This window comes from Caenorhabditis elegans, chromosome IV, assembly GCF_000002985.6.
Source record: "Caenorhabditis elegans chromosome IV".
Lineage (NCBI taxonomy): Eukaryota > Metazoa > Nematoda > Chromadorea > Rhabditida > Rhabditidae > Caenorhabditis > Caenorhabditis elegans.
Genome location: NC_003282.8, coordinates 10,519,982 through 10,546,931, shown reverse-complemented (window position 1 = coordinate 10,546,931; position 26,950 = coordinate 10,519,982). Strand labels below are relative to the sequence as shown.

The 26,950-nt window shown below is 33.5% G+C and overlaps 6 protein-coding genes and 5 non-coding genes across 15 annotated transcripts; 7 read left to right on the top strand and 4 right to left on the bottom strand.

Moving 5' to 3' along the window:
* Nucleotides 1-1,793: 1,793 nt before the first annotated feature.
* Nucleotides 1,794-5,504, top strand: svct-1 (the record flags this gene model as incomplete). Of its 3 annotated transcripts, NM_069546.6 has the most annotated exons (10): nucleotides 1,794-2,080; nucleotides 2,132-2,203; nucleotides 2,841-2,958; nucleotides 3,012-3,190; nucleotides 3,558-3,681; nucleotides 3,728-3,968; nucleotides 4,043-4,203; nucleotides 4,656-4,820; nucleotides 4,874-4,976; nucleotides 5,048-5,504. In NM_069546.6, the coding sequence occupies 10 exons, from the start codon at nucleotides 1,923-1,925 to the stop codon at nucleotides 5,392-5,394; spliced, it is 1,668 nt and encodes a 555-aa protein (NP_501947.1). The 3 variants fall into 3 exon arrangements, with proteins under 3 accessions (NP_501947.1, NP_001293984.1, NP_001129868.1); NM_001307055.3 differs by lacking the exons at nucleotides 1,794-2,080; nucleotides 2,132-2,203 and having other exon boundaries at nucleotides 2,950-2,958; nucleotides 5,048-5,394; NM_001136396.4 differs by lacking the exons at nucleotides 1,794-2,080; nucleotides 2,132-2,203; nucleotides 2,841-2,958; ... (2 more) ...; nucleotides 3,728-3,968; nucleotides 4,043-4,203 and having other exon boundaries at nucleotides 4,674-4,820; nucleotides 5,048-5,394.
* A 364-nt stretch (nucleotides 5,505-5,868) lies between these two features.
* Nucleotides 5,869-5,889, top strand: 21ur-9462. Its single transcript, NR_056550.1, has one exon.
* A 157-nt stretch (nucleotides 5,890-6,046) lies between these two features.
* Nucleotides 6,047-6,067, bottom strand: 21ur-8688. Its single transcript, NR_056549.1, has one exon.
* Nucleotides 6,068-7,374: 1,307 nt separating this feature from the next.
* Nucleotides 7,375-7,395, top strand: 21ur-7592. The gene has a single exon (NR_056548.1).
* An 852-nt stretch (nucleotides 7,396-8,247) lies between these two features.
* T07G12.4 (Solute carrier family 23 member 2) lies at nucleotides 8,248-10,196 on the top strand (the record flags this gene model as incomplete). Its single annotated transcript, NM_001307294.1, has 7 exons — nucleotides 8,248-8,426; nucleotides 8,471-8,542; nucleotides 8,589-8,706; nucleotides 8,771-9,073; nucleotides 9,116-9,356; nucleotides 9,411-9,571; nucleotides 9,618-10,196. 7 exons carry the CDS (start codon nucleotides 8,248-8,250, stop codon nucleotides 10,194-10,196), a joined length of 1,653 nt encoding a protein of 550 aa, NP_001294223.1.
* A 284-nt stretch (nucleotides 10,197-10,480) lies between these two features.
* Nucleotides 10,481-12,993, bottom strand: T07G12.3 (DUF229 domain-containing protein). The gene is made up of 10 exons (NM_069544.4): nucleotides 12,874-12,993; nucleotides 12,555-12,759; nucleotides 12,342-12,488; nucleotides 11,882-12,212; nucleotides 11,619-11,838; nucleotides 11,408-11,574; nucleotides 11,190-11,360; nucleotides 10,973-11,136; nucleotides 10,814-10,919; nucleotides 10,481-10,765 (listed from the first exon to the last, which is right to left on the bottom strand). The coding sequence occupies exons 1-10, from the start codon at nucleotides 12,968-12,970 to the stop codon at nucleotides 10,502-10,504; spliced, it is 1,872 nt and encodes a 623-aa protein (NP_501945.2). The 5' UTR covers nucleotides 12,971-12,993; the 3' UTR covers nucleotides 10,481-10,501.
* 21ur-12634 lies at nucleotides 10,714-10,734 on the top strand. The gene has a single exon (NR_056547.1).
* A 1,023-nt stretch (nucleotides 12,994-14,016) lies between the features above and the next one.
* T07G12.2 (Solute carrier family 23 member 2) lies at nucleotides 14,017-16,223 on the bottom strand. Its single transcript, NM_069543.4, has 7 exons — nucleotides 16,011-16,223; nucleotides 15,750-15,821; nucleotides 15,585-15,702; nucleotides 15,155-15,457; nucleotides 14,868-15,108; nucleotides 14,660-14,820; nucleotides 14,017-14,613 (listed from the first exon to the last, which is right to left on the bottom strand). The coding sequence occupies exons 1-7, from the start codon at nucleotides 16,178-16,180 to the stop codon at nucleotides 14,044-14,046; spliced, it is 1,635 nt and encodes a 544-aa protein (NP_501944.2). The 5' UTR covers nucleotides 16,181-16,223; the 3' UTR covers nucleotides 14,017-14,043.
* A 94-nt stretch (nucleotides 16,224-16,317) lies between these two features.
* Nucleotides 16,318-16,338, top strand: 21ur-8249. Its single transcript, NR_056546.1, has one exon.
* cal-4 (EF-hand domain-containing protein) lies at nucleotides 16,334-25,526 on the bottom strand (the record flags this gene model as incomplete). 3 transcript variants are annotated; one of them, NM_001392393.1, is made up of 6 exons in its annotated part: nucleotides 16,335-16,720; nucleotides 16,821-16,956; nucleotides 17,121-17,439; nucleotides 20,727-20,833; nucleotides 25,309-25,394; nucleotides 25,460-25,526. In NM_001392393.1, 4 exons carry the CDS (start codon nucleotides 20,788-20,790, stop codon nucleotides 16,613-16,615), a joined length of 627 nt encoding a protein of 208 aa, NP_001379505.1. The 3 variants fall into 3 exon arrangements, with proteins under 3 accessions (NP_001379504.1, NP_001379505.1, NP_001255491.1); NM_001392392.1 differs by lacking the exons at nucleotides 25,309-25,394; nucleotides 25,460-25,526 and adding an exon at nucleotides 21,591-22,129 and having other exon boundaries at nucleotides 16,334-16,720; NM_001268562.3 differs by lacking the exons at nucleotides 20,727-20,833; nucleotides 25,309-25,394; nucleotides 25,460-25,526 and having other exon boundaries at nucleotides 16,613-16,720; nucleotides 17,121-17,425.
* On the top strand, nucleotides 22,787-23,020 carry C02F4.5 (uncharacterized protein; the record flags this gene model as incomplete). Its single annotated transcript, NM_069541.4, has 1 exon — nucleotides 22,787-23,020. The coding sequence occupies one exon, from the start codon at nucleotides 22,787-22,789 to the stop codon at nucleotides 23,018-23,020; it is 234 nt and encodes a 77-aa protein (NP_501942.2).
* Nucleotides 25,527-26,950: the final 1,424 nt, after the last annotated feature.

Here is a 26,950-nt window from a genome sequence, read left to right as displayed (position 1 = left end):
TGAATAGAAAATTTCACAAAGCTAATAAAATTTAAATTTACAAAACAAAAACAATTTTAAAAAAACTTAAAAAGAGCGATGAAAATTTGAGTGTTTTGAAGAAAGGACTGGTCGTCGCGAGACCCCAGCCAAATGTGTGATGCGCCTTTAATGCATACGGTAGTTGAAAAAATTTTCTGTATTGTTTAGCAATCGTGCTTCTTTTGTAAGCAGCATGTTGCACTTGCACTTAGAAAAAAGAAAGCTCAATTTGTTTCCAAATATTAATAAATCACAATTACTGCCATAGCAATCTCCTTGATTTAATTATGGATTTGTTTTTTGTTACGATAAAAACAACCGCACCATTCTTTGTCTAATCCAGTCATAATCTACAACGCATCCAAATCCGAATTTGCCAACCAATTCAAACATCTTCAAACTTCACACTGTGAAGGCATGACATCTCACAAAACTAAATAGAGAGAAAACTTCAATGTACTTGATAAGTTAATCCTTTAATGACTTTTAACGGCTTTTGCCTTTTTTCCAATATCTTCACCAAACAAGATATTTTTAACTGGTTTTTGTCAGTCTCTTATCATTGCATCAGTTGCCTGTGAGAAAGATCATTCGGTCAAATTGTTCCCTTTTCATAATTTAATTTCAATTTATTTCCATCGGTCCCTTGGCCATCATAAACCATGAAAGACTAAACTCCACGTCGTTAAATTCAAAACATCATGAAGAAGTTGGTCGAATTGTTGTGACTGTTAATTAATTTCAAAGATTATAATATAGAGTCTGTGAGTATTGTATTGTAGATGATTGAAAATGGACTGTATTCACCAAAAAGGAAGAATTGCCCACGCCCACTTTTCGAAATCTCTTTTTTCCGTTTTTCGAACAAAAATTATAATTTTTTTTTGTTGTTTTTCTTCGGTTCAATTTAAACCATCAAAACAAAAAAATAAAACTGAAAAAACATAAATATTTGCCGAGAAATAGAAAAAAATTTATATATTTTTCAAGTTCAGATGAAGAATTTTAAAAAAGTTTTAGAATCTTTTTTATTTGCGCCTCATTGTCTATCATTTCAAACCAAGTTTCCAAAAAAATAGGACGCTACCATTCAAAAATTTAGATAAACATAAATCACTTAAAATTGTATTTCAGTACGACTCAGTACGACCAAAAAACAATTTTACATACATAAAATATCCACCAAAAATTCTAAAAATGTTGTTTATTGGTAACTCAGTTGTTTTCACATTCAGAACACATTTTGATGATCTCATTCAAAAACTGGTTTGTATTAAAACGTACTTTTTTTTTAATCTGGCGGGCGAACCTTTCTGTATTTGTAAATAAATTTTTTCAGCGAACGATTTTTTAAATTCACTGGCGCTAAATTTAATATTCAACCAAGCAAATATTTTTGTGAGCCACATTTTGAAAAAAAAAGTTTTGACTTTAAAATACATAAAAAACACAAAACGGTGTCAGAAAGCCTATAAAATCAATTTTGTCTAAAATGATTTAGGAATTTCTTGAAATTTTCTGTTGAAAAGTTCAACATAGTTGACGTCATCTAGCATCAAAAACCTGAAATTTTAATTTCTATAATTTCTATGCAGCCACCAAGGATCACCTTTGCCACCAATTTCTCTTCTTATCACCTAATCACTTCATAAACAAAATATACACGAGAGAAAAAAGGGGTGGAGTCATAGGCTAGAGACAATGAGAAAAAGAGACGCAAAGAACATGCGATTATACAGGAAAATTCACAAAAAAGTCACAAGTTCAGAAAGGGGTTGGTCTTGTATAGACTTTCATACATACGTTTGTTATCTTTAGAAAACAAAACGATAAACTCTCAGTGAACACAATTCCAGCATTTCAAGAACCATTTGGGAATTTATTCTCACTAACCATCAACTATGAGTGGCCTACATTTTCATGTAAATGAGATCCCAAGTCCTCCATCAATTATGCTTTTTGGCTTACAACAAATGATGATCTGTTTGTCTTCTTTACTGGTTATTCCTTACGTAGTATCTGATATGCTTTGCGCAGGCGATCAGGCTATGGAAATACGGTACGTTGATGGATTTTGGCATAATTTAAATTTTAAAAATTAAAATTTCAGTGTTCAATTGATCTCTGCCACTTTTGTTACTTCGGGTATTGCCACAATTTTGCAGACTACGTTTGGTATGCGGTGAGTAAATCATTACAGTATTTGAATTTTTATACAAAGTCTGTTGTTTTTACCACAGTGTGATTATTGAGAATATGAAAGCAAAGTACAAGAAAATTCAGTAAAAAACACAAACAGACAAAATATTGACAAAAGGTCTTTTCATGTTTGTTGTAGACTTTTTGGGTCAGAAGCTGTTTTTTTTCGTTTGTGAGGATTTTGAGTCCAATAAAAAAACAAAAAAGGCATAATATTATACACCACAGTTTTTTTTTGCTTTCATTATCTCGCTACAAATTTATTTTCCATAATTTTCTGGCTATTAGATGTTTTCTAATCCAATTTGTAAGGAACGCTGTAGAATTGTTTTGAAAACAGGCTAGCCTATTATAGTAAAGTTTGATAACAATACGGAAGAATGGCGTTCAGTTGATAACTAACAATTTAGTTTCAAAATAAGGTTTTTTTGTACTTCGAGAAGTGATTAAGGAAGTCAAGAATTTCCAAATTAAATTTTTGAAGCTAATTTTCACCAGCTGAGGATTATGTCTTGGTATTTGATGTATATTCACAAAATTTCATAAATCATCAAACTTCACCCCAACAATATTTACATCTCATCAATTTGAACCAAATAGTATTATTTTTTTAATTTCAGTCTCTCAATTCTTCACGGTCCCTCATTTGCTTTCCTTCCTGCCCTTCATACCTTCCAGGCGACGTTCCCATGTGATGCAAATACTGATACCAGCAATTGGCAAGAAAAAATGCAAATGGTAGATCAAAAATTATGAAAATCTGTTTTTGAAACCTATTTGTGTATTTACAGATTTCTGGAAGTTGTCTGATTGCAGTTTTGATAATGCCAATTTTGGGATTCACTGGATTAGTTGGAAAGATCTCCAAGTATATCGGTCCAGTGACTATTGTACCCATTATGAGTTTATTAACAATTGGTACCGTACCTGATATTGAATCGAAAATGGCACTTCACTGGATTTCGATTGTGTAAGTTTGTACTTTCTCACTGCCATTTTGGAAAAAAATTTGCAAAACATTTTCTTCATAAGAAAAAAAAATAATCAATGATCACATGAACAATGACGTTGATCAGCTGTGTGCTATAACTTTTAAAAGTCAACCTCCGAAAATAAGATGATAAGGAGGTTATCAGCATTTCCCGCACAGGAATTCCCGAAAAGGTGGTTGAAATTATGTGAATCAAAAAGAGTAAACACTTTTAAAATTCAGCGACCAATCTTTAATTCAATGTGATAAGAGATTTTATTGTTACAAAATTGTGCAAAAGTTGTTATTGAAAAATCAAAACTATTTCTTTGGGATGATAGAAAGAAAAAATTGATTTTTTTTTCAGGGAATTTCTGACTCTCATCTTATTCGTCGTGATTTTGGAACGTTATGAAGTTCCAATTCCAATATTTTCACTTTCGGAGAAGAAATTCAAGTTCACACGTCAAAAAATTTTCAGTCAATTCCCTGTAAGTTCTCGAAGCCAATTAAAAACCTGAAAACAAACTCTTCCAGTATCTCCTTGGAATTTCCATAGTTTGGTTCATATGTTTCATAATGACAATTACAAATGCAGAACCTCGTGGAGGAGAAGCTCGTACTGATCAAAATGCTAGTATCACCGTTTTCGATCAGACACCATGGGTTCAAATGCCAATGCCATTATTCTTTGGACCCCCTAAATTTAACTTGGCTTTAGTTTGCGGGTTCACTGCTTCTTGTTTTGCAGCAATGATCGAAAGTATCGGAGATTACAGTAAGTTTCCTAGATTTACTGAAAATTAATTTTAGTTTGTCAAGAAATTTTCATATACATTTTTATCTTCTCAGACCTCTGTGCCAAGATCTCCAAGCAAAGCCGTCCACCACCATCCAATACGAATCGAGCATTCGTCGTTGAAGGAATCGGTTGCATTTTGGCTGCTCTTTGGGGAGTTGGAACTGGAGTTACCACTTATGCAGAGAACATTGCGATTATGTCGGTCACAAAGGTTGGTCGATGGCCTTGTTTGTTGAAAATGGAATGTAAAATGAGAAAACCACGTGGTGTTAAACATTTTGTGAATATATTTCTTTATGGACATTTGAATTGACACTTTGAACTGAAATACATAAAATTTCGAGTGACATTGAACATCTACATAGAGTTCAGAAATTAATTCCCAAAATGATTGTTTGATTTCAGTCACATGTCTAGAACACCTCAAGCTTCATATTTTAAGTACAATTGCGTACACTAGTATTCCACCTGGAATTTATTACGATTGATAAGTGACCATAAGTAATGACCGATAAGAGAAACAGAAAAAGTATAAGACAAAAAACGTCTCAAAAAATGTCACAAACTTTGAAATAATTACGGACGACAGTCTTTTTTTCAAAGAAATCACTCCGAGAACATAGATATTTACTCAAAAGATAAAATATTCAAATGTTTTCTTAGGTCACAAGTCGTATCACAATGCAAATGGCGGGAGTTTTCCTGATTCTCGCTGGCGTCATCTCAAAGTTCGCAGCATTTTTATCAATGATTCCCGAACCGATCATCGGCGGACTACTTGCCATGGGAGTATGTCTTATTAATGGAGTATCGTTGAGCAACTTACAAGTACGTTATGAAACTCGCTAACAATTCTAGAACAGCACAGCAGGTTTTTACAGACCGTGGATATGAAGCTATCCAGAAATTTAACAATTATCGGTGTTTCAATTATCATGGGATTGACGGTGGCAACGCATTTCGAGAAGACTCCCTTAAATACAGGTGAGAATCTAGGAATTTCTTTGCGATTCAAGTAAAAAAATTGAAAATTAAAATAAACCACTGTTTTCCAGGAAATCAAATAGTTGATGATGTATTCGGAACACTACTGACAATCAGAATGCTCATCGGTGGGGTCATAGCATTTGTGCTAGACAATATAACTGGTGGTGCTACCCGAAGACAGCGTGGATTTGTTTCTGAAATTGATGAAGACGATGATGTTGAAGAACAGGCAACTGTGGAAATGAATGGATATGCACTTCCATCTAAACTCAATCAATTTTTCTTGAGATACTCATGGCTCACATACTTACCGGTCATTCCTTCTGAACGAGAAATTCGAGAAATTGAGGAAAAACTATGCAACTTTAAATTTATCAAAAATAGTGAAAGCATCGAAAGTGTGAAAAAAGTATAACTTATTTGTATATACATATGTTGATGTAAATTTTGTGAATAGAAAAAAAGGAAAAGAGCTTTATGTGTATATAAATTTATTGTGATGATAAAGTAATTCAATAATGAACTCGGACGTTTTATATTGATTTCCACAAGGACTCGGAAATTGGTTACAACTTCTTAATTAATTTTTACCAAAAAAAACACCGTTCAAATTGGGCAAACATTGGGCGAAACTTTAAAAATACTTTGTTTATGCCACCCTCCAGTTTAGACCAACTCTCCCTGGGGGCAACATAAAAAAGAAGAGTTGAAATAAACTAGACGAAACAGTAATTTTTTTTTGAAAATTTTGTAAAATGAAAACGTTTTTCAAACTACTTAAAACTAGGACAACTCTAGTGGAGTCAGTCATTCTTTCACAAAAAAAAATTTGAAAAAATAATTTCTGTTTCTCAATATTTTTAAGTTGGTTGCCCAATTATGACCGCGTTCTCTGGTCTTGAATCAAGGGTGTCGGTTTTTCGAAGTTTCATAATTTTTTAAGGTTTAAATTAACGTGCTTTACATGAACGACAGAACATAACGTGATTGTCAGTGCTAATTTTTTAAATATTGAAAGTCATGTGAAACATTACAAATTTCTTTTTTTTTTTTTGCGAATTATTTGGCATTCAAACAGAAAATCCATAATAAGAGGGAAACCAAATCCTAGTGAAATATAAATTGAGGAACAGTGAAAATTACAAAAAAAAATCACAAAACGCTGTCAGCTAAAATTTTTATTTTTTGTGTTGCTCCAACCTGTAGATGTTACCAAATGTTTTATAATTCAAAAGATGAAGCTTCCAGTGGTCACTTTTGATAGTGCACACACTGATTTTGAAATGAAATTTATTTTTTTATAATTCAAAAGATGAAGCTTCCAGTGGACACTTTTGATAGTGCACACACTGATTTTGAAATGAAATTTGTTTTTTTATAATTCAAAAGATGAAGCTTCCAGTGGACACTTTTGATAGTGCACACACTGATTTTGAAATGAAATTTATTTTTTTATAATTCAAAAGATGAAGCTTCCAGTGGACACTTTTGATAGTGCACACACTGATTTTGAAATGAAATTTATTTTTTTATAATTCAAAAGATGAAGCTTCCAGTGGACACTTTTGATAGTGCACACACTGATTTGGAAATGAAATTTATTTTTTATAATTCAAAAGATGAAGCTTCCCATGGGAAGGAATTGTGTCGATCCGAACGATTACACTAACTTAAACTAACCATCGTATATTCGGTGGGCATCATTTTTTCTGTGGTTTCCAACTCGACATTTATACTTAAATAAAACTTTAGTATTTCTGCCTCAAATAAAATGATCCCGGATTTTTCTCAACTAATTCACGCGTAACAGACCAACATTGAAAATATTGAGATGGTGAAGGTCTTCGACACGCATTCTTATGTGATATGTTTAACCAACATGTTTAAAGTTTCAATTTCTTTGGTCGGAAATATTTAATCTGAAAATTCGAGGTACTGTGAATTTCCATTCAGCGTTCGGGACGACATAATTCCTTCCCATGATGTAATAATTATTTAACTTTCAATATTCAATTATACTTCTGTAAATTTGCATTATCAGTTATAGGTTCGAGACGTACATAAATCAGCTATCCAGTGACACTAAATGTGTTTTAAAATTCTAAATCCTCTGCGCATAAAAAACAACAGCAAACGCGCCAAATTGAATTCGCCGAATTCGCCGAACGAATAATATTCGGCAAACTCGGTGAATTTTCAGAATTTTGGCAAACGGCGAATTCGGCGAAAATATTCAAGAAGTCAATGACGGGCTTTCAGAGATTGTTTCGTGTTTCCCAGCTTATGAGATAAAGGAAGCATCTAGAGGTGGTTCCAAAATCGTCACGCCATATTAAAAAAATTGCTCACTGTTTCAACATGTTGATATTAACATATGAACGTGAATACAAAACATTGGGCGATTTCTACAGGTTGGAGCAAAACAAAAACAAAAAATTTAGCAGGTTATGGGTTTTTTGTTTAAAAGCCAAATAATTCGCAAAAAAAAGAAACTTGTCATGTGGCTTTCAATATTTGAAAGAATTAGCAATCACAATTTTAAAACTCATTTTAAACACGTTCATTTTAACCTTAAAAATTCTGAAAATTCGAAAAACCGACACCCTTGATTCAAGATCAGAACGCGGCCATAATGGCAATCAACTTAAAATTATTGAGAAACAGTAATTTTTTTTCAAAAAACTTCTTTTTGTGAAAGAATGACTGACTTTACTAAGAAACAGAGAGACGTCTTTAAGTAGTCTAAAAAAATTCTGAAAAAAAAAAGAAATTGGAACAGGGAAGTCCTATGATATTTCAAATCAGTAGAGCAACATTCAAATAAACCCTAAAAAGTTTGTCCCCTAATTTGTTGCCCCTGGGAGAGTTGGCTCACTTTTGCCATTATTCGCCCAAGTTTGTATTTTGTCGTTTTAAAATCCAATAAGACATTGTCAGGAATTGGACCAAACTAACTTAAGTCTAATCTTGGGCGTGGTTTCAATTGGGGATTTTTAAACTTCTGATCAAACTTTATCAACTTTTTAACCAAAGCTTGGATAAAAATTGGTACCAAATGGAATGCCATATTCAGAAACAAGGAAGTGAATAATCCTATGAACATGATTTTTGATCTGAACACTGCAAAAACATCAAAAACAATGAAAATGAAATATCAGGTATACAATCTGCTTATCTCGAAAATAAAAACATGTCTACTGCTTATTTATTTGTTTCTCTACGTCTCCACTATTCCTCAAAACTAGAAAATCAGTAAGGTTCATCAATCATGACCAGAAAATCAAGAGAAACTTCTGATCTTTATTATTATGTCAATGATATCCCAAATATCTCTGCAATATTTTTCTATGGTTTTCAACAGATGCTCGTATGCATTTCAGCTTTACTGATTACACCTTATCTTGTTTCCAATTTATTATGTGCTGGAGTTGAAACAACTGCGGTCAGGTGAGTTATTAAATTTTTCCATTTTTTGATGTCCTATTTTCTAGAGTTCAACTAATTTCTGCAACTTTTATCACAGGTGGAATAGCAACTATTCTACAGTCTACATTTGGGCTTAGGTATCAATTTTAAAAATAGTCTTAAGTGCACAAATATTTTCTGCATACTTGCTATTCTTCATGGACCCTCTGCCGCGTTCTTTCCTGCTCTACATACATTTGGAGATCTTTATCCATGCAATTCTGATACTGATACTACACAATGGAGGGAAAGACTGCAATTGGTATAGAACATAAGCTTTAAAAAACTTAAACAAATATTTCTAAGATTTCAGTTAAAATTTTTAGATTTCCGGATCACTATTTGCGGCAGTACTAATCATGCCCTTTCTGGGGTTGACTGGAATGGTTGGAAGAATGGCTAAACATATTGGTCCAATTACAATTGTACCTATGTTAATTCTACTTTGCATTGGAGTGATTCCCGATATTGAACATAAAGTCTCACTTCACTGGATATCTATTATCGAAATTCTAATTCTTATTGCTTTTGTGGTGTTATTGGAAGAATATGAAGTACCCATCCCAGCTTTTTCCATGGAACAGAAGAAATTCAACACCATGAAAATAAAACTGTTCAGCCAGTTTCCGGTCAGGAAAGTTGTTCCTATTATATTTCACATTTGATTACAGTATCTCTTGGGAATAATGATAGCCTGGTTTGCGTGTTGGATACTTACAATTTCTGATCTAGAGCCATATGGAAGTTCTGCAAGAACTGATCGGAATGACAGTTTATTTGTATTAGAAAATACTCCATGGATTCAAATTCAATACCCTCTTCAGTTCGGATTCCCCAGATTGAGTGCTCCATTGGTGATTGCATTTACTGCTTCAATGTTAGCAGCAATGATAGAAAGTATTGGAAGTTATGGTGAGATCCATGGATCCAGGACTTAATTTTTTATTAAATATTAATTATTTAAAGGAATATGTGCTCGAATTTGTCAGCAAGGGAGTCCTCCATCTTCAAGTATGAATCGGGCATTTGTTGTAGAAGGTTTTGGAAGTATGTTAGCAGCATTAATGGGAGTTGGAACTGGTGTTACAACTTATTCAGAGAATATTGCAATTATGCAAGTCACAAAAGTTAGTAGTTTGTGGCATTAATGATATTACAATATTTGAATTTCAGGTAACCAGTCGAATAACAATGCAATGTGCCGGAGTAATTCTAATTTTAATGGGTATTTTCTCGAAATTCGCTGCATTTCTTGCAATGATACCTGAAGCTATAATTGGAGGAGTATTAACTGCTGGAATGAGTATGATTTGTGGAGTTGCATTTTCAAATTTACAATCAGTTGATCTACGGCTTTCAAGAAACTTGACAATAATTGGACTTTCAATTATTCTTGGATGCACAATTCCAGCTCACTTTGAGAAATCACCTCTTCATAGTGGAAATAAGACAATTGATGACATTTTTGGAACATTATTAAAAATGAGAATGCTTGTTGGAGGATTAATTGCATTTTGTTTAGATATTATTGCTAGTGGAGCAACAAGAAAGCAAAGAGGATTTGAAGATAAGTTAGAGAAGATTGAAATATCAGTGGAAAAGAATGGATTCGCATTGTCTTCATTTGCAAATCAGACTATTTTGAAAATTCCATCTCTTACAAAACTTCCAATTGTTCCTTCTGAAAAGTCAATAAGGAGAATAGAAGAATTAAGAATGAAAGTAATTGACCATAAGATTGTAAGTCAATAAATTATTCTGTTTTGACTCGGATTTTTCTCTTTTTTTCTTTTCATATTTTTTTTCGCTGTGATTCAACTTTTTTTCAAACAAATGTCTTTTGCACTTATAACCTCGACACAATAAGATATCTCCTAAATAGAAAATTTTGAGACTTCTCAATATACTTGAACTTTGCTCAAATTGTATAATCATTCCGGTGGCATCTTTTAAGCCTCAACTGTTTGCAGATAACAGCTACGCCGTTGGTGAACGGGCTTACTTAATTTGAGTAAGGCATTTCAACAAAATCGTTATTCTAATAATTCTGAATTTTATCATAAAATCATCCTTAATAATATTCTCAACGGAAAATTAATATTTTTGCAATAGCACAAAGGACTTTGTCGTATAGGCTTTGTACAGTCTGTTGTCATCGCATAATTATCCAATCGAGTCACTTTTTCGAATTTCGCAATATCTGTTTCGATATCATAAGTCACAAATGTTTCAAAGTGGGCGTAACTTGATATTGTAGTTTCTACAGAGATTTTGTATGTCCTCATTGTTCGAACATATCCATATTCAATCAAACTTGTCACCTGAAACTATGAACGTGAAATTACCAATATTGATAAAAGTACACATACCTTGCTAAGCCGAAATGTTTCACAAATTTCCGATACGTTTAACTTCTTCAACTTCCGATGAACGTGGTTTAATAATTTTTCACCCAAGTGATTTTTTAAAGTTTCACTAGTAATTTCATTTGAAAAAAAAAATTAAAAATTGATTATTATTTGACTCACTTATGAATTTCAAACTTATCAACCTGACAAATACACCATTGCTGTGGAATTGGCAAAGTTGCACAAGTTCTTGGAAAATCTGGTTGTTTTCGTATTAACGAATGTCCTTTTTCATCAGGAATATTTTTCTGTTGACGATCCATGAATTTAGACGTTGGTTGAAACTGAATATATGAGATGAAGAAAAATTGACTGCAGCGAACCAATAATAAAAAACCTTCAAAATATCCAATAAAGTTGCTCTGACGTCAAAATGAGTTTGTAATTGTTTTGAATCAAAATTTAAAGTTTCTAAAATTCCAAATTTCGTGGCACGGAATCTTTTGGGAATTGAAATTGAGAGGAATGGATTATCTCGTTCGAATGCTCCAATTTCAGTACGCATATGCTAGAATTGAACTTGATATTGCTTGCTTATTCAACCCATTAATTTACCTTTCCAGTTCGTAGTCCATGATCAGAGACAAACATGACAAAAGAATTATCAAACATGTTGTTGTGTTTCTTGAAATAGTTGACTAGATACTCATCCACTCGAGCAGCCCCATCAATCCAATCATGGGCAACCCATGCTAACCATAACCATGAGAATATTGGACGGTCTAAAATTAATTTGACATCAGCAAATGAAGTTCATAAATCTTACCTTTATATGCTTCTATTCCTTGTTCCAACAGTTCCATAATAGCATGATGAGTTTCTCTACAGAACTTTCCACTCAAATGTCTTTTAGTAATTTCCATTCCATGAGTTTCACTGACAGATGCAAATGGTCTAAACGTGTGATCAGTTGGTGGTTCTTCAAATCCAACACAAGTTGGCCATGAATCTACTACATTACCTTCCCAATCTTCGAAAAGCATTGTCTAAAGAAGTTTTATTTTTTACATATTACAATAAGCGTGCTACCGCGTATCCGTGATCTTTGAAATCTTTAAAAATATGTGAAGAATTATCCAAATATGTCTCACAATATTGATTCCAATCCCAGTCAACTTCTACATCATCACCCGTCACCCGCCTGCCACCTTCAATCGATTTTCCGAACCATAATGGTAATCCATTGGGTCGACTATTTTCACCTACTTTGTTTACAAATGGGAATTCAATCATTTGAAATTCGTTTTTGAAGTATGATAATAACTTCGGAAATGATCGCTTGGCCATTCCAGTGTTCATTGCGTCTATTGTGAAAATGAACACATTTGGAGCATCTTTGAACTTTGTTGGTGAAGCTTTTCTGAAACTTTTATTTATTTTTAAAGTAAAAATAACTTTTTCAAGCTTTTCTGCTAAAAAATACTTTCTTTAAGCCATTGAGCAAACATATTTTTTTGCCGTAGAAGAGATTTCTTCTGAAAATACTTACCTTGGTATGATCTGAGTATGAATGTGTCCATAGACTTCAATATTATCCTCCCAGCATACTGTCTCTAAGAATTCACAATCCACGTGTCCTGGCTTCATCCACGGTCCAATTTTTACATTTTTAGAGCCACCAATTCCAGAAAAACACCTGCAACAACCGTCTATCACCATTTTATGTAAGAAAAACAAAATAATGGATATGTGCTCTACAAACCTTGCCAAACAGTTTGCACCATCTTTTACGATTCTCCAAGTGGAGTTCACGAGTTCCGTCCATTGAACGTAGTTTTTATAACAATTCCTAGCCGGATTGTACTCATGCATTACATTTTTGATAGATGTATCCCAATAATCATAGATTGGAAGAGCACAAATGTTATGTGCACTTCTACTTGAATCCAAGTACAGAAACTTACTTTCTGAAAATAAAAATTGTATAAGAGAGCTAAATGAAAGTATGTAAATTATGTACATGCAAACAAATTTCAATAACATAACCAAATTATGAAGAAATTAGCAAAGCAAAAAATTACCAATTTTGGTTGAACCGTTGTTGAAAGACCTCCATGACAACATGTAAAATCCCAGAAATGCCAGAAGAATTGTGATAATGTACTTTATAAATTTCATCGCCCAAAGGAAAACAACTGAAAGACTGGAAAATGAATTGATCATTGTTATTTCAAAAAAAAATTGCGCAAATTAGGAGAATCAAACATTTTGTGCGCGAAAATTCATCAAATAGGTCGCTAGCGAAAAATTAATGCTAAAAATCAACAAATTCTACACTCGCGCGCGTTCCGCCCACAATCAAAGCTAAAATCTGCTAAAAGGGCGTGGAAAATGGGTCTGTACGCTTTCTCTTTATTAACATGGTATTGTTTTACTTTCAGACTTTAAAATGGGATATTTTCCATTTAAAAGTCATGTCGCTACACAATTTTTAGCGGCACAGCTTTTCGCTAAACCATTAAGATTTTAGAATCCTTGCATTTCCCAAAACAACTTTAAAGTCGCTGAAACCTGCGACAAATTGATTTTGGCGCAGTTTTACATGGTTTGAAATTAGTGCAGAAATAAACTGAAATATTTCAAAACGAAAGTTATAAGATTGAAAGTGATGCTTTGTCTGTCCAACTTTTGCAGTGATAGATCAGCATGTGGCGGTAACAAATTATTTTCAACATTTGGACAATTTTTGAACACTTTATCGGTTGTTCAAAGTCAAATAAAAGTTAATTTCAAATAAAGAAAATATGTTTCTATATTCTAATTTTAATGAAAAATATCGAGGAAACATGCCCAACCGTCTCATTTTGTAGAACTGGCGGTCGCCAATTGCCGCGCACCCTGAATCCAAGTTAAAATCACACCTAAACGACTAAAATACAAACACACGCGATAGACATAGGAGGTGACTCGCTGGGAACATCATCCGTGAGAAGATGAGATAAAGTCCGAATGAAACATCAAAGAGAAGTCTTAGCAAGAAAATTTTTTTAAGATTAACCGGTTTTTATTTTGATCTCCGGAATCTATAGACTTGCGAAACCGATTATTCTTCAGATTTTTGATTTTTCGATTTATTCACAAATCTCATAGTCCGAATGGGCAATTGAAGGACTTTCCATGGAAGTAAGAAAAAATTATAAGAGCAAAGAAAAAAATATTATAAAAATTGTTTATTAATTAAAAATATAAATTTAAATCTTATGGTCAATTACTTTCATTCTTAATTCTTCTATTCTTCTTATTGACTTTTCAGACGGAACAATTGGAAGTTTTGTAAGTGATGGAATTTTCAAAATAGTCTGATTTGCAAATGAAGACAATGCGAATCCATTCTTTTCCACTGATATTTCAATCTTCTCTAACTTATCTTCAAATCCTCTTTGCTTTCTTGTTGCTCCACTAGCAATAATATCTAAACAAAATGCAATTAATCCTCCAACAAGCATTCTCATTTTTAATAATGTTCCAAAAATGTCATCAATTGTCTTATTTCCACTATGAAGAGGTGATTTCTCAAAGTGAGCTGGAATTGTGCATCCAAGAATAATTGAAAGTCCAATTATTGTCAAGTTTCTTGAAAGCCGTAGATCAACTGATTGTAAATTTGAAAATGCAACTCCACAAATCATACTCATTCCAGCAGTTAATACTCCTCCAATTATAGCTTCAGGTATCATTGCAAGAAATGCAGCGAATTTCGAGAAAATACCCATTAAAATTAGAATTACTCCGGCACATTGCATTGTTATTCGACTGGTTACCTGAAATTCAAATATTGTAATATCATTAATGCCACAAACTACTAACTTTTGTGACTTGCATAATTGCAATATTCTCTGAATAAGTTGTAACACCAGTTCCAACTCCCATTAATGCTGCTAACATACTTCCAAAACCTTCTACAACAAATGCCCGATTCATACTTGAAGATGGAGGACTTCCTTGCTGACAAATCCGAGCACATATTCCTATAGATCAATAGATTTTAAATGTTTAAAACGTGAGGAATGCTCACCATAATTTCCAATACTTTCTATCGTTGCAGCTAACATTGAAGCACTGAATGCAATTATCAATGGAGCACTTAATTTTGGAAGCCCATATTGAAGAGGGTATTGAATTTGAATCCATGGAGTATTTTCTAATACAAATAAACTTTCATTCCTATCAGTTCTTGCAGAACATCCATATGGCTCTAGATCAGTGATTGTTAGTATCCAACACACAAACCAAGCTATCATGATTCCCAGGAGATACTGTAATTAGAAATGTTGAAATTGTGGTTTAAATAATATTTTCTACCGGAAACTGACTGAATATCTTCATCTTAGCAGTGTAAAATGCCTTCTTTTCCATAGAGAATGCTGGCATCGGAACTTCGAACTCTTCCAATAAAACTACAAAGATAATGAGAAGTAAGATTTCGACAATCGAAATCCAATGGTGCGAGACTTTTTGCTCAATATCTTGTACAGTTCCAATACATAAAAGCATTAGCATAGGTACAATTGTAATTGGGCCAATATGTTTTGCAATTCTTCCAACCATTCCAGTAATCCCCAGGAAAGGCATAATTAAAACTGCAACAAACAGTGAACCTGATATCTGAAAAAATTCACGTATTTTTCAGTTATGAAAAATTAGCTTTTTAAATTATCTATAGAGGATTATACTGGGCCAATATTGTAACGTTTCATAGTCCAGCGAAAGTTTATTAAAGCTTTCCACTAACCATCTGTAATTTTTCCTTCCATTGTGTTGTATCAGTATCCGAATTACATGGGTAGACATCCCCAAAGGTGTGTAAAGCAGGAAAAAAGGCAAACGATGGACCGTGAAGTATGGCTAATCTGCAGACAGTATGTGTCATAAAATATCCGGTTTAGTATCATAAAACCTTAGACCGAACGTAGTTTGTAGTATTGTTGCAATTCCACTGGAGATGAATGTAGCGGCAATTAGTTGAACTCTGAATTTTTAGTTGGTAGAAATAACTTATTTTGAAGATAAAAACAATCAAGAGTAGTCCCAGTGTCCTTTATTCAGTTAACTTCAGAAGACAAATGTCCGGATTCAAAACACGCAACAAGAATTACATAGTGTTACGTATGGAAAACAGTAAAGCCAGTTCAAATTGTTGTAATATATTTCAACCAACCTGACTTCAGTAGTTTCCGCTCCAGCACATAATAAATTGGAAACAAAGTATGGAGTTACAAGTAAAGCTGAAATACAAACGAGCATCTGCTGAAGTCCGAAAAAGAAAATTGCCGATTTATGTGGTACATCATTGACATGAAAATGTAGATCTCCACTATTTTTACTCATTCTCTAAATGCAAAAAAACTGAACTGAACAACACATATTTGACGATTAAGTGGCAAACAACGCAGAGATGTGGAGAAACAGAGATTCGGTCATGTTTCAATAAATTGACAAATTCTGTGTTTTCTATTCGAATCTGTTAGAAAAAAGTTGTCATCATCAAAGACTCATGTTTTATTTTTATTGATTCAAAAAATTGAATTACATAGAGACCAAATAAATACATTAAACAGAGATCAATTATCAAATGGAATGAAAACGAAGAAAAAGTAATGGTCCACAGGGTTTCTGCACAAATGATTTCTACCGGATAACACCTAGCGATATTAAAATGAGGGAATGCATCGGGAGTTTTGTACATTTTTGACTCAGTTAGAAATAAGTAGTATCAATTGGAAAAAGATAGGCAGTTTGTTGTAATTTAAGTGACAAAGTTTATTTGGTAGGTGGATTAGTGGAGGCAGTTGGTTCGAGGAATGGATCAGTTTTGGTACCATCCGATACAATCGGAGCAACCATGTTGACGAACTCGTCTAAGTCGATCTGAAAATTAAAGAGATTCATACATATAGGGAATCTGTATTGTTGTTTTTCATCAAACTAATCAATCATGTTTTTTAATTCATCCAGAATCATGTCTTACCTGTTCATCGCCATCCTTATCAACTTCTCGAATAATCTCATCAACCTCTTCCTCACTGAATCTTTCACCCATTGTAGTCATGAAATGCTTGAACTCTTGTGCAGTAATGTACCCGTTTCCATCTTTATCAAACACTCTGAAAACGGGTCAACGTTGATTTTTGTTCACTTGAAAGAGGATTTGAAATTTATATTCAGGACATTAAAAAGTGTCAAAATATTTGCATTTCATCAGTTTCTGTGTGTTGTTTGATTTTATGGAAACCACTAAAAATTACAGAAAAATAAGAGAAAAACTCACTTGAAAGCAAGCCGAATCAACTCTTGATCAGTTTCTTTGTTCATTTCCTTCATCATTTTACAAAATTCTCCAAAATCAATTTTTCCATTACCATCCACATCATACTCGTTAACCATGTTAAGAAGCTCTTCTTCAGTTGGATTCAGACCAAGCATACGCATTGCTTCACCCAATTCTTTGATATTCATTGTGTTGTTTCCATCCTTGTCAAACAATTTGAAGGCTTGAGCAAATTCTTGAAGTTCTTCTGGTGTGAACTCATCGGCATCGGAGCACACCGATTGATTGGTTCCCTGGCGATACATGTCGCGTCGTGCTACTTAAATTAGTGAATTGGATAATTATTTTTTGAAACATAAGAAGATATGCATGACCAATAAAAATAATACGGTATCTATCATAAACTACTAAAACTCAGAACAAAAAATGTGACATAAACTTTCAGTATCCAAAACTCAAATAATATTTTTTTAGATGATTTCAAGAATTACCAAAAAAGGATGTCAATCAAAGATTGTTCTTTTCATTGAACCAAAAAACACTTCCCACAACGGAGAAAAGGGGACACTCCAGTTGTATTTGTGGTGTCTGTTACAATCAGAGACGAAAAATAACAAGAACACAATGAGGTGAGGATGGAGAGAGAGAGAGAAATGACATGCTCTCAGTTTTTTGATGAAATGAGGAAATGTCAACGTCACGTCGGAAAGGACATGGACAATCCAAGAGAGGCAAAATTGATGGGCAGTTGTTTCATAAGAACTTTTTAGATTTCATGATATTTTCAGGTGCAAAATGATTTAGGATATTCTCAACATTTTCAAAAAAAACTATTTTTTCAATTACAGAAAATAGACGGATTTTAATTTTTGAAGCTGAAGACTGCACTAGTGTGCATTTTTTGTACAAAAAAATTATTCTAGGTCGGAAGGAAAGGTGTTCCAATTTTTATTTATATTATTATCAAGTAATATAACGTCGGTTACTGTAATTATTGACATATTGTATGGTAGCTATATTTTAATTTAAAAAAAAATGGATTCAGATAATGCCAGATGAGTTTTAATTTTTCGCTCTGCAAAATCATGTTGGAAAAATGAGAAGACTTGCGACCAGGATCAGCGCGGAGGTGCCAATAAACCTGCGAAACAGTGGGAAAAAGAGCAACGGATTGATGATTTCGCTGCGTCTCTATAGTTTCCACGCAATTTCCCTAAACTTTTATCTCAATTCCATTAGTTTCCGGGGGCACCAGTGTTAGAAAAATACTTGAGAAAACGGAAGAAAAATGGATGACATCTGGAAAATTGAACATGTGGTATATGATCCCGCGTCTAGTTAACTTTAACTTTCATGATGCCCCCAACGAATGGATGATCTCAAAATAATTGTCCATGAATTCTCGCGAGATTTTATTATTCCTGGGATTGAGTTTTGGTGCAGATTAAGGATTTTCTCTGATTTTTGAAGCTATGAGATTATGATATTCGTAATTTTTGTAGAAGCAGATTTTTTAAAAAGATTTCTTGTAGCTTATAAGATCATTATTAATATTAATAATTTCATAGGAAAAACTAAACGATACACTCTCAAGGGCCGAGCACTATCGGGTTACTGTAGTAATACGGTATGAGTCGTGTATCAGGAAATCAGATTTTGGAAATCAGTTTATCAAAAATTTTAAACTTACTAAACTCGATGAAGTCAGAAGTCAGAGTTTCAATCTTTTTCTATGTCTTCAAAAATTGATCGACCAGAGTAATTCTAATAAGAAAAACACCAATGATTCCATATTTGAGAAAAATCTATAAGAAAACCAACGAAGTAACACAAAATTTTTTTAGGAGACAATAGGTGGTTTACCCGCTATTCTTGTTTTTCTAAAGACTCATTGAAACTCTCCGAAAAAAGTGGAAATGAACGATGATGGGCTCCATGTTGTCCTCTCACTTAATCCTAGAGATTGTTGGTTTAGAGTTGATCAAGAATCAGTTGAAAGATGAGGAAAGTGTGTGTGGGAGCAAGATGAAGAGTAAGATTGAACACACTAGTACCGGCGGTGGTGTCGGTTGAAAAAAAGAATGGAAAAGTGAGAGAAAGAGCATCAAATAACAAAACAAGGAAAGGAAAAAAAAGAAGAGCTGCTCTAAAAACTGGATGAACTGGCTGGGCACAGGATAAGTTTTTATGGGGCTTTTGGAGCCGTCAAAAAGATGAAGAAAATGGGTGGAGATAGAGAGTGGGAACGATTTGTGAGGTAGATAATGATGAGGTGGATTGACAGACGACGTGCTCGATTGGCTGGAAATGTGACGGGATGATTGTAGAAGAAGAAGCATAGAAAAGCGAAACATGATTGATGACGACGGAAAAAAATAGAAAAATGTGTGATTTGGGAATACGGTAAGGAGGTGGGAGTTGAAAAAGCAGTAAAAACACTACATTCAAAGGTGCATCACTGTGTAATTATAAAATCAAAACTTCAAAAATCTAGTTTTTGAATTTTTCGCGATTGGGACTCAAGAAATTTCTCTCGGCAAATTGAAAATTTTCCGTCCTTGTCTAAAAATATACATTCTGACTTATTATATTGGTTGCGATTGAAAGAAAATTTTTTCAAGTATTCCAGACTCTTCAAAATAAGTTATTCATGATAAGCAGGTACATATGGACGTCTTCAGGCGTGAGCGCCTTCCCCATGTCTTCTTTCCTGCCTTACGCTCTACAATTTTGATTTATGCATTTCTTACTATACTTGAAAGTTCAGTTAACGTCGAAAATATTCATGTGCACTTTTAAAATAAGCGCGAGGTAGACGTAGGTCGTCTTGAAGCCGTACAGGCAGCCATTCTTGTGCCTATGCCTACGTACATTATTTGAATGTTTAACTGGTCTCATTGTCCCAATAGTCTTTGACCATGAAAAACATTTAAAACATGGCCATAACAACGAAAAGTGTCAATTTCCTTTTTCAAACGCCTACTAAAAAATTCAAAAATGCAATATCTCAAACAAGTACCCAGTGGTTTGACAGCTACCGCCGTCACACTAATTGGTTCCTGAATCCCTAATGACCATCACTATACGAGTTTCATGTTTTGCTCCTTGACCTCAGCGATGGAGGATGTTTTGCTCTCCAAAATTTTGAAAAAAGAGCTGACCGAAATCAAGATTTCGAAGGATCGCTTTGTGAGAAAATGCCCCAAAATATAAAAAGTTCTGATTTGGTGTATAAAAATTAATGAGAGGATTGTTGTGTTCAATATTACGGTACTGAAATTGTATTTTGGTGAGTTCTGCCAGAAAAGTACGAGAATGAATATGTATTCGTTTCAAACCACAAAACTAGGTTTCATCAAGATAATGGAGTGAATAAAGTCATAAAATACAAAAAATTGTATTTGATGTGCGTATGCTCGCCCATTTTTTACTTAACGCTTACGTACCGATTCGACAAACACTTAAAAACAATCGGCAATGTCCATCAGGGAGCTGAGGGCGGCGGCTCAATTTTCGGAACAAAAGGGACACATCCATCAATAAAAAGACGAAAAACAAAAGAAAACTACAATGAAAGAAACAGATAAAAACAAAAGAAATACTTACAGCAGTCTGCGGCATTGGCGGATTTAAACGGAAGTACTGAATGAACGCAAACACCACTTGCCATCACTGGTTCCACTATCTCCTTTTGTTGACTGTTACCGTTTTGTCTGAAAATCGAGAAATTTGGAGTTGGACATGGCAGTATAAATACGCTGATTTTGAAAATATTTTCAAATTTTATTGTTAGTTAAATCTCAATTGACGTGAATAACTCAAACAGTTTTTCGGCTCATGATCATAATTGCACTTTAAAAAATCTATGTTTTCTTCCATCAGCTATCAAATTTACATAAAAATGTTCATGACACAGATATTTATTTAATGTTTTGCTTACGACCCCTTACAATAGAATATTGTACAAAAATCTATCATTTTCAAATTTCCAGATTTATCAAAATCTTTTCAGCCACAGTATACAATGAAGTACCAATTTAAAATTTCAAATACAAGTACCGAAAATAGTTATAATAAATGTTTATTAGGTAATGCTGACGAACCGAGTGTTCGGTTTTTTTCGGACGTTAATTTTAAATTGATTCCAAATAAACCAGCGTTCGGTCTTCCGCACAAGAGTGATTAAAACCTGTTCTTTATGAATTAAAAAAAAGTAAGAAATAAGTAGTGCAGTATACAGATGTTACTTTGCGCCTGTCTACTCGCAGGTCTATTCTATGACCGGTAAAAACTGAAGACATATATCATACAAATTCATATCTAAAAATACATATATCAGTACATTGATTAAATTTGTAGTGATAATGCAGAAAATACGGGTTCTTACAGTGGTTAGAAAAATAATTTCAGATTAAAAATCTGGCCTAATTGCAAAAATACACCAAAGATTCAGCTAAAATTGCAACTTACCTCGTCCGAAACCCCCGTCGGCGGGGTCCTATTCGATTCATAATTTTGCGTAGAAAAGATATTTTTGGCGTTTTCGAATCTTTCGAAGGAGGAGGAATTTTGAATGTTTAACGGGGAACTTTGAAGAAGGAGAAGACAATTCTAAAAGTGTCGTTTTTAATAGAATAGGTAAAATGAGCAAAAAAGACGATCTCGTGTCACTTCAATTGCCCGACGTCTTCTGCGTCGCTGTTCACAACCAATTGTTGGAAAATAATGAATAAATAGGAAGTTGAAGAATATGAAAAGAGGGAAGAAAATGAAGGCTAAGAATATGAATATGAAGCAGAAGATGTTGTTGGTACGGAAGCTCGACCATTCGAAATTAGCAAAATCGCCGCCGGAGGGCAAATACTTTGGTTAGACGTTAGGAATTCAGAGAAAACTTGAAGCTTATGACGCCCATTTTTTAGGAGTTTAGCTTCGGAATGAAGTATTTTGGAATCTGCCTTTTGTGGCAGTAATAAAGAAGAAATAGAGCACTCCGTGGTCGAAGCAGTGGACACAACACAGACGTTTTCTATTCATACGAAACAATTTTGGCGCGAAGCCAAATCTCCCGTCATACACTGTGCGATTTGTGGAGACGCAGATGACGTAGAAGATGCTACTTACTCACTACAGAGTATGAAGCAGAAGCATAAAAAAAGGGGGTACATAAAAGGAGAAGGAGAGGGCAACAAAGTTGAAGGACGATGGAGATGGATGGAGGGGAATGCACCGGAAAATGAGAACAAATTTGATACAAGGAAAAACTTGTGACTTTTCTCGGATTTCAACATGGAAAAAATGTGTCAGATCAAATTTCTTATGGCGATCACTAAAGGATTAATCTGTGATGGACAGGTAAATTTATTGTATGAAGATCTGAATAATGTCAATTTGTATATTTCAATAGTTATAATTAGTATTCAAGTTGTACTGTTATAACTTTCAAAAAAGATATTTGAAACAACACATATCTCAATTTTCCTTTCACATTGAACAATTATTTGTATTTGTAGTTTCCAAATTATATTCGAGCCAAGTTTGAGAAATATTCAATTCACCAAGATTTAATGCTACAATGAAACACCGATTCTTGAGAAAATTACGAAACTGAAACCTAAAAAGAGCTTTGCGAGCAAGCATGAAAATATTTAACCTATGTGCCTGACATGGCCTACGCCTACCTGCCAAGACGTAGATCGTCTTCTAGTTACCCCTGTTTTTTAGGCCTAAAGGTAAGTAAGAAAGTCAGAACCTGTGACAAAAAAACGCCACCACTGTTCATTTTTCTAAGAAAAAAAACGAACTTATTTTTTAATTTGATAAGTTTTGATTTCAAATTGACTTGTAAAATTTACAAAAAAAACCCTAGAAATTTCCCTAATCTGATACGAGATTATTAATAGATTTTAAGGGCAACAATCAACAATTTACAAGGTTGGAAAAAAAAGAATAGTTGTCAGGGATATTCTCGTTTGTAATTCAAACTAAACGGGAAAAAGTAGAAACGAAACAAGAAAAAAACGCGAAATAAGGAAGAGTCGTGGAGGGTTGAAAAAACAACGACAAAAATGGGCTCCTGCCTGCTGCTTTTTCGAGAAAAAGTTTCAATTTCACCTGCTCTTCCCCCGTTTTTTCGTCTTCTACGCTCTGTCGAAAATGCAATTAGTAATTGAGAGAACTCGGTGTGGTGAGTAGACACTAACTTTTCTAGAAGATCTTGTTTTCAGTGTCATCCTTCTTGGTGCTTTAATTCGAGATTCCTTACTGAGAGATTTTTCAAGTGAAGTTATACAACTTGGCATAATTTAATTATATTTTTTTCAGAAAAAGCGTCGTACCGTATCATCTATAACAGTGATGTACTCAACTTTTCCTAGATTACTTGATGAAAATACTATCTCGAGACTGTAATAGCACGTAATAACCTTAATATTCAATTTTTTCATGATTTAAAATCAAAATTTAAAGTTTATCAGTGCAAAGCTTCAAAGTCGGTTCAAAAATGTCTATGCCTTGAGGATGACTTATCGCCTTTCTCGTGCCTTTTGCCAAAATTTTTAAAAAAATTATTAGTTACAAAAAATATTGGCGCATTCACTATTCGGTTCAGTTTTGCCAACCCTACCTGTGATTCGCAGATACCCTATGAAACTGTAATCCTAGTTTAATACCTAGCTTACTATGATTGATACCAAAACGATAACAAATAGGTAGGCGTGAAGGCGTGCCAGATTGTCATGAAAGATTTAGATGAGTGTGCCAGTTGGAGAATATATATATTTTTTTGTAATTCCGGAAAAAACTGTTGTTGCACCGGAATACTCAAAAAATGTACTAATAGTAAGTTGGGTGCAAAAAGTAAAAAAAAAACGCTAAACTTGGTATCACGGAAAAATGTGCAATTCTGATCAACCGTGAGAAGAACATATTTTTTCAAAGGAAAATATGTTTTTTGCTAGCTAAAAAGAGGAAAAACTAGCGGGAAACACAAATTTGAAAATGAAGAAATGAGTTAATATTAGAACGGATAAATTCGGTATCTAAAGAATCAAGATGACAGAACTCTATCCAAAATAAGTATCAAAAAGAATTTTCACACGGAAGGCGTTTTCCATTCACCAAAATTTTGCGTCACAAATTCCACGACCTCTCTCCGTAGATTATCATCTTTTACGGGAAGGTCGTGAAGACCTGGATTGAATTGAAAAGACACAAAAAGTGCTGCTCAAAAAGAACAAGACGATGCATACACACAATAGTGATTTGCATTTTATTGGTGAGCAAGCGAAGAATAGAATGAACAAGACGGGAAAGTCAGGAGCGAAGAATTATTTTCTCATCTGGAAGAGAAATTGGATGATATAAACAGAAGAAAGAAGCGATGGTGCATATATATTCACAGCTTGTGGTTTATAGTTTATTTAGAAAAGATGATAGAATGGGATCTTGTGCTCTGCTCCGATTTGGAAGTTGCTGGAGTTTTGATTTTGGCAGTTTTATGTGAAATTATCCATGAATTTAATAAATGGAAAATCTCTGTTTCACACGGTGTATTGTACTCGCTAATTCACAGTTTTCCTCATTTTCCCAAGTTTTAAGGATTCTAATGCAAACTCTCTGCCCCAAGGTTTAACAATATTTAAAATTAACTTGAATCCCAATATGAAATTTAAACTGACTGAGCATCAACTATAAAAACACTGTGAAACTTAAACATCTCATTGCATTGACTCAAATTTATTTGGAAGTAAACACTTTAATTTTTGTAAAATTAATGTGACTGTAAAGAAAAAAATGAGAAGCATTTCAGAACCAGTGAAATAGCTATGGAGATACACGTATTTTATAGTTATGATAAACAGGTGATGAAATACGAAATACTGAGAATTTGAGTGGAACAATACACAAAAAATTTTAGTTTTTTTTCCATCAGTTCAATGCAGAAGTTTATAAAAATTATATGGGATTTAATGTAATTTTCAAGATATGTACATATGTGCTTTTGTATTTAAAATTATTTAGTTAAATACAGCTTTTGCCTATTTCTTCAGAATTTGAACCGTCTGGAAGTTTTTATTTAACAAGTTTTTATTGAGAGATTTAGCTAAATCAGCCCTCTCTTTAAACTTGTGAACCGCCATAACAAAATGTTCGAACTTTACAAATGATTTTTTAAACAAAAACATACGTGTTAAGATTTCGTTTTGCAAAAACATTGAAACTCTCATCGATGCGTTTCTGTCGAGCCGCCTTTGAACGGCCGAACCGCAGCTTCTGCAAAAAATGTATTATCCATATTTCAATTCCCAAAAAAAAAATTTCAATCAAAAATCGAATACCTTAAAAAGAAAATCCAGTGTGTGGGGAGATTTCGATTATTGCATTCCTTAATTTATTCTGATACCTGTAAAAATTTAATCATATTTATTTTTTATTAAACGAAGAAAACAATTTGAAGTACTGAAAACGTCTTTATTTCATCAACTGTTGCCAAAAATTGTCGGAGAAGAGTTTGGTTTGTTCGAAATTGAAAAAATTGAGTAAAACTTTTACTAAAAAAAGTTCACTAAAAAAGGAAAAGCCAGAGGATATTTGGTGGGGTGTGAAATACGAGGAAACTGGCACCAACCAGCAAAAACGGAAATCAGACAAAGGGAAAGTTGAGGCTCGGCCATAGACACAATGGCGAGTAATAAAAAAGGAGAAGAATAGTATGAAAGATGAGGAATTGGAGAACTAAGTTTCAGAAAACAAGTTCAAAATTTGGAAGTGAACATTTTTGAGAAAGTTTAGATTTATGACGTTGAAGTTTCTTAATCTTGGTTGAACTTTTGAGCTAGAGTAGATTTGCTAAAGAGCACAAGCTATTTGAACTTGTTACTACAGCTGATAAAACTGGAAAAATTGTGCTTTAAAAAATTGTATAACTTTAAAAATTTAGGAATATCTTGTAAACTTTTTAAAACTTAAAAAAATGGTAAGCTTCCTGCATTTTTTAACCATCATCATTGCCACCTTTTCCAAATATTCCCAAGCATATAATTACATGTGTTGGGGTGTGTGTATTTGGTAGTAAGGGATGAGGAAAAGCTGGAAAAATAGTGTACGAATTTGAGATAAGAAGGCACGACCAAATGCCTCCATGTGCATACAAAATCTTCTATATTTAGTTTAGTATCACTACGTAATCCAGATTTTTATCTGACAAATGTATAGCAGAAAAAAAGCAGAAAGTGAACAGAAAGAGATTTTTGAACTTGGAAAATATAAAAATTGAATTACTGATGAAAAGAAAATGAGAAGAATGGGAATGACAATAGAGTGAAGGGAATTTTTTTCAGAAGAATGGGAGTTCTTTGAAAAAAGATAATCGTAGAAGAGTTCCGAATATTCAACTGTTGACCGGAAATAGGAAATAGCGGAAAACTCACAAAATACGTTCCTGGAAGTTTAAAATTCTATGAAGTACTCCTAGTTTTTCAAAAATCCATTTTTTCAAAAAAAAAACCGAAACCTGAAAGTTATAATTTAGTTTGAAAAATATTTATTGAAAACACCGAATAGTTCAAAGAAAAAGAAACAAACTATCTAATTTGTTTGATCTCTAACAATATAATTGGGAAAAGTTGAATCCCCTCTGGCACTAAAAAGAGCAACAATTCTTTCACTTTCTAAAAATGGCGAGAGTAACAAATTGAATCGAAACCCTTAAACAGGCTATAAAAACGGTTCTCTTCAACCATCAATTGGATTACTTTTTGTCACTTGTTTTTCGCCTTCTCTTCGTTTTTTTCAGTAGCCGCAGCAGAAGCCAGTTTAGGAATTCAGCA

Bases quoted from the DNA above. Each gene is read 5' to 3' on its own strand.
- T07G12.3 (NM_069544.4), bottom strand. From the start codon at position 12,970: ATGAAATTTATAAAGTACATTATCACAATTCTTCTGGCATTTCTGGGA. The intron at 11,839-11,881 runs GTAGCACGCTTA...AAACTTCTTTAG, and splicing joins TCAAAGATCACGGATACGCG to ACAATGCTTTTCGAAGATTG. The intron at 10,766-10,813 runs GTATGTGTACTT...TCATAGTTTCAG, and splicing joins AAACATTTCGGCTTAGCAAG to GTGACAAGTTTGATTGAATA.
- T07G12.2 (NM_069543.4), bottom strand. From the start codon at position 16,180: ATGAGTAAAAATAGTGGAGATCTACATTTTCATGTCAATGATGTACCA. The intron at 15,109-15,154 runs GTAGAAAATATT...TTCTAATTACAG, and splicing joins AGATATTCAGTCAGTTTCCG to TATCTCCTGGGAATCATGAT. The intron at 14,614-14,659 runs GTTAGTAGTTTG...TTTGAATTTCAG, and splicing joins CAATTATGCAAGTCACAAAA to GTAACCAGTCGAATAACAAT.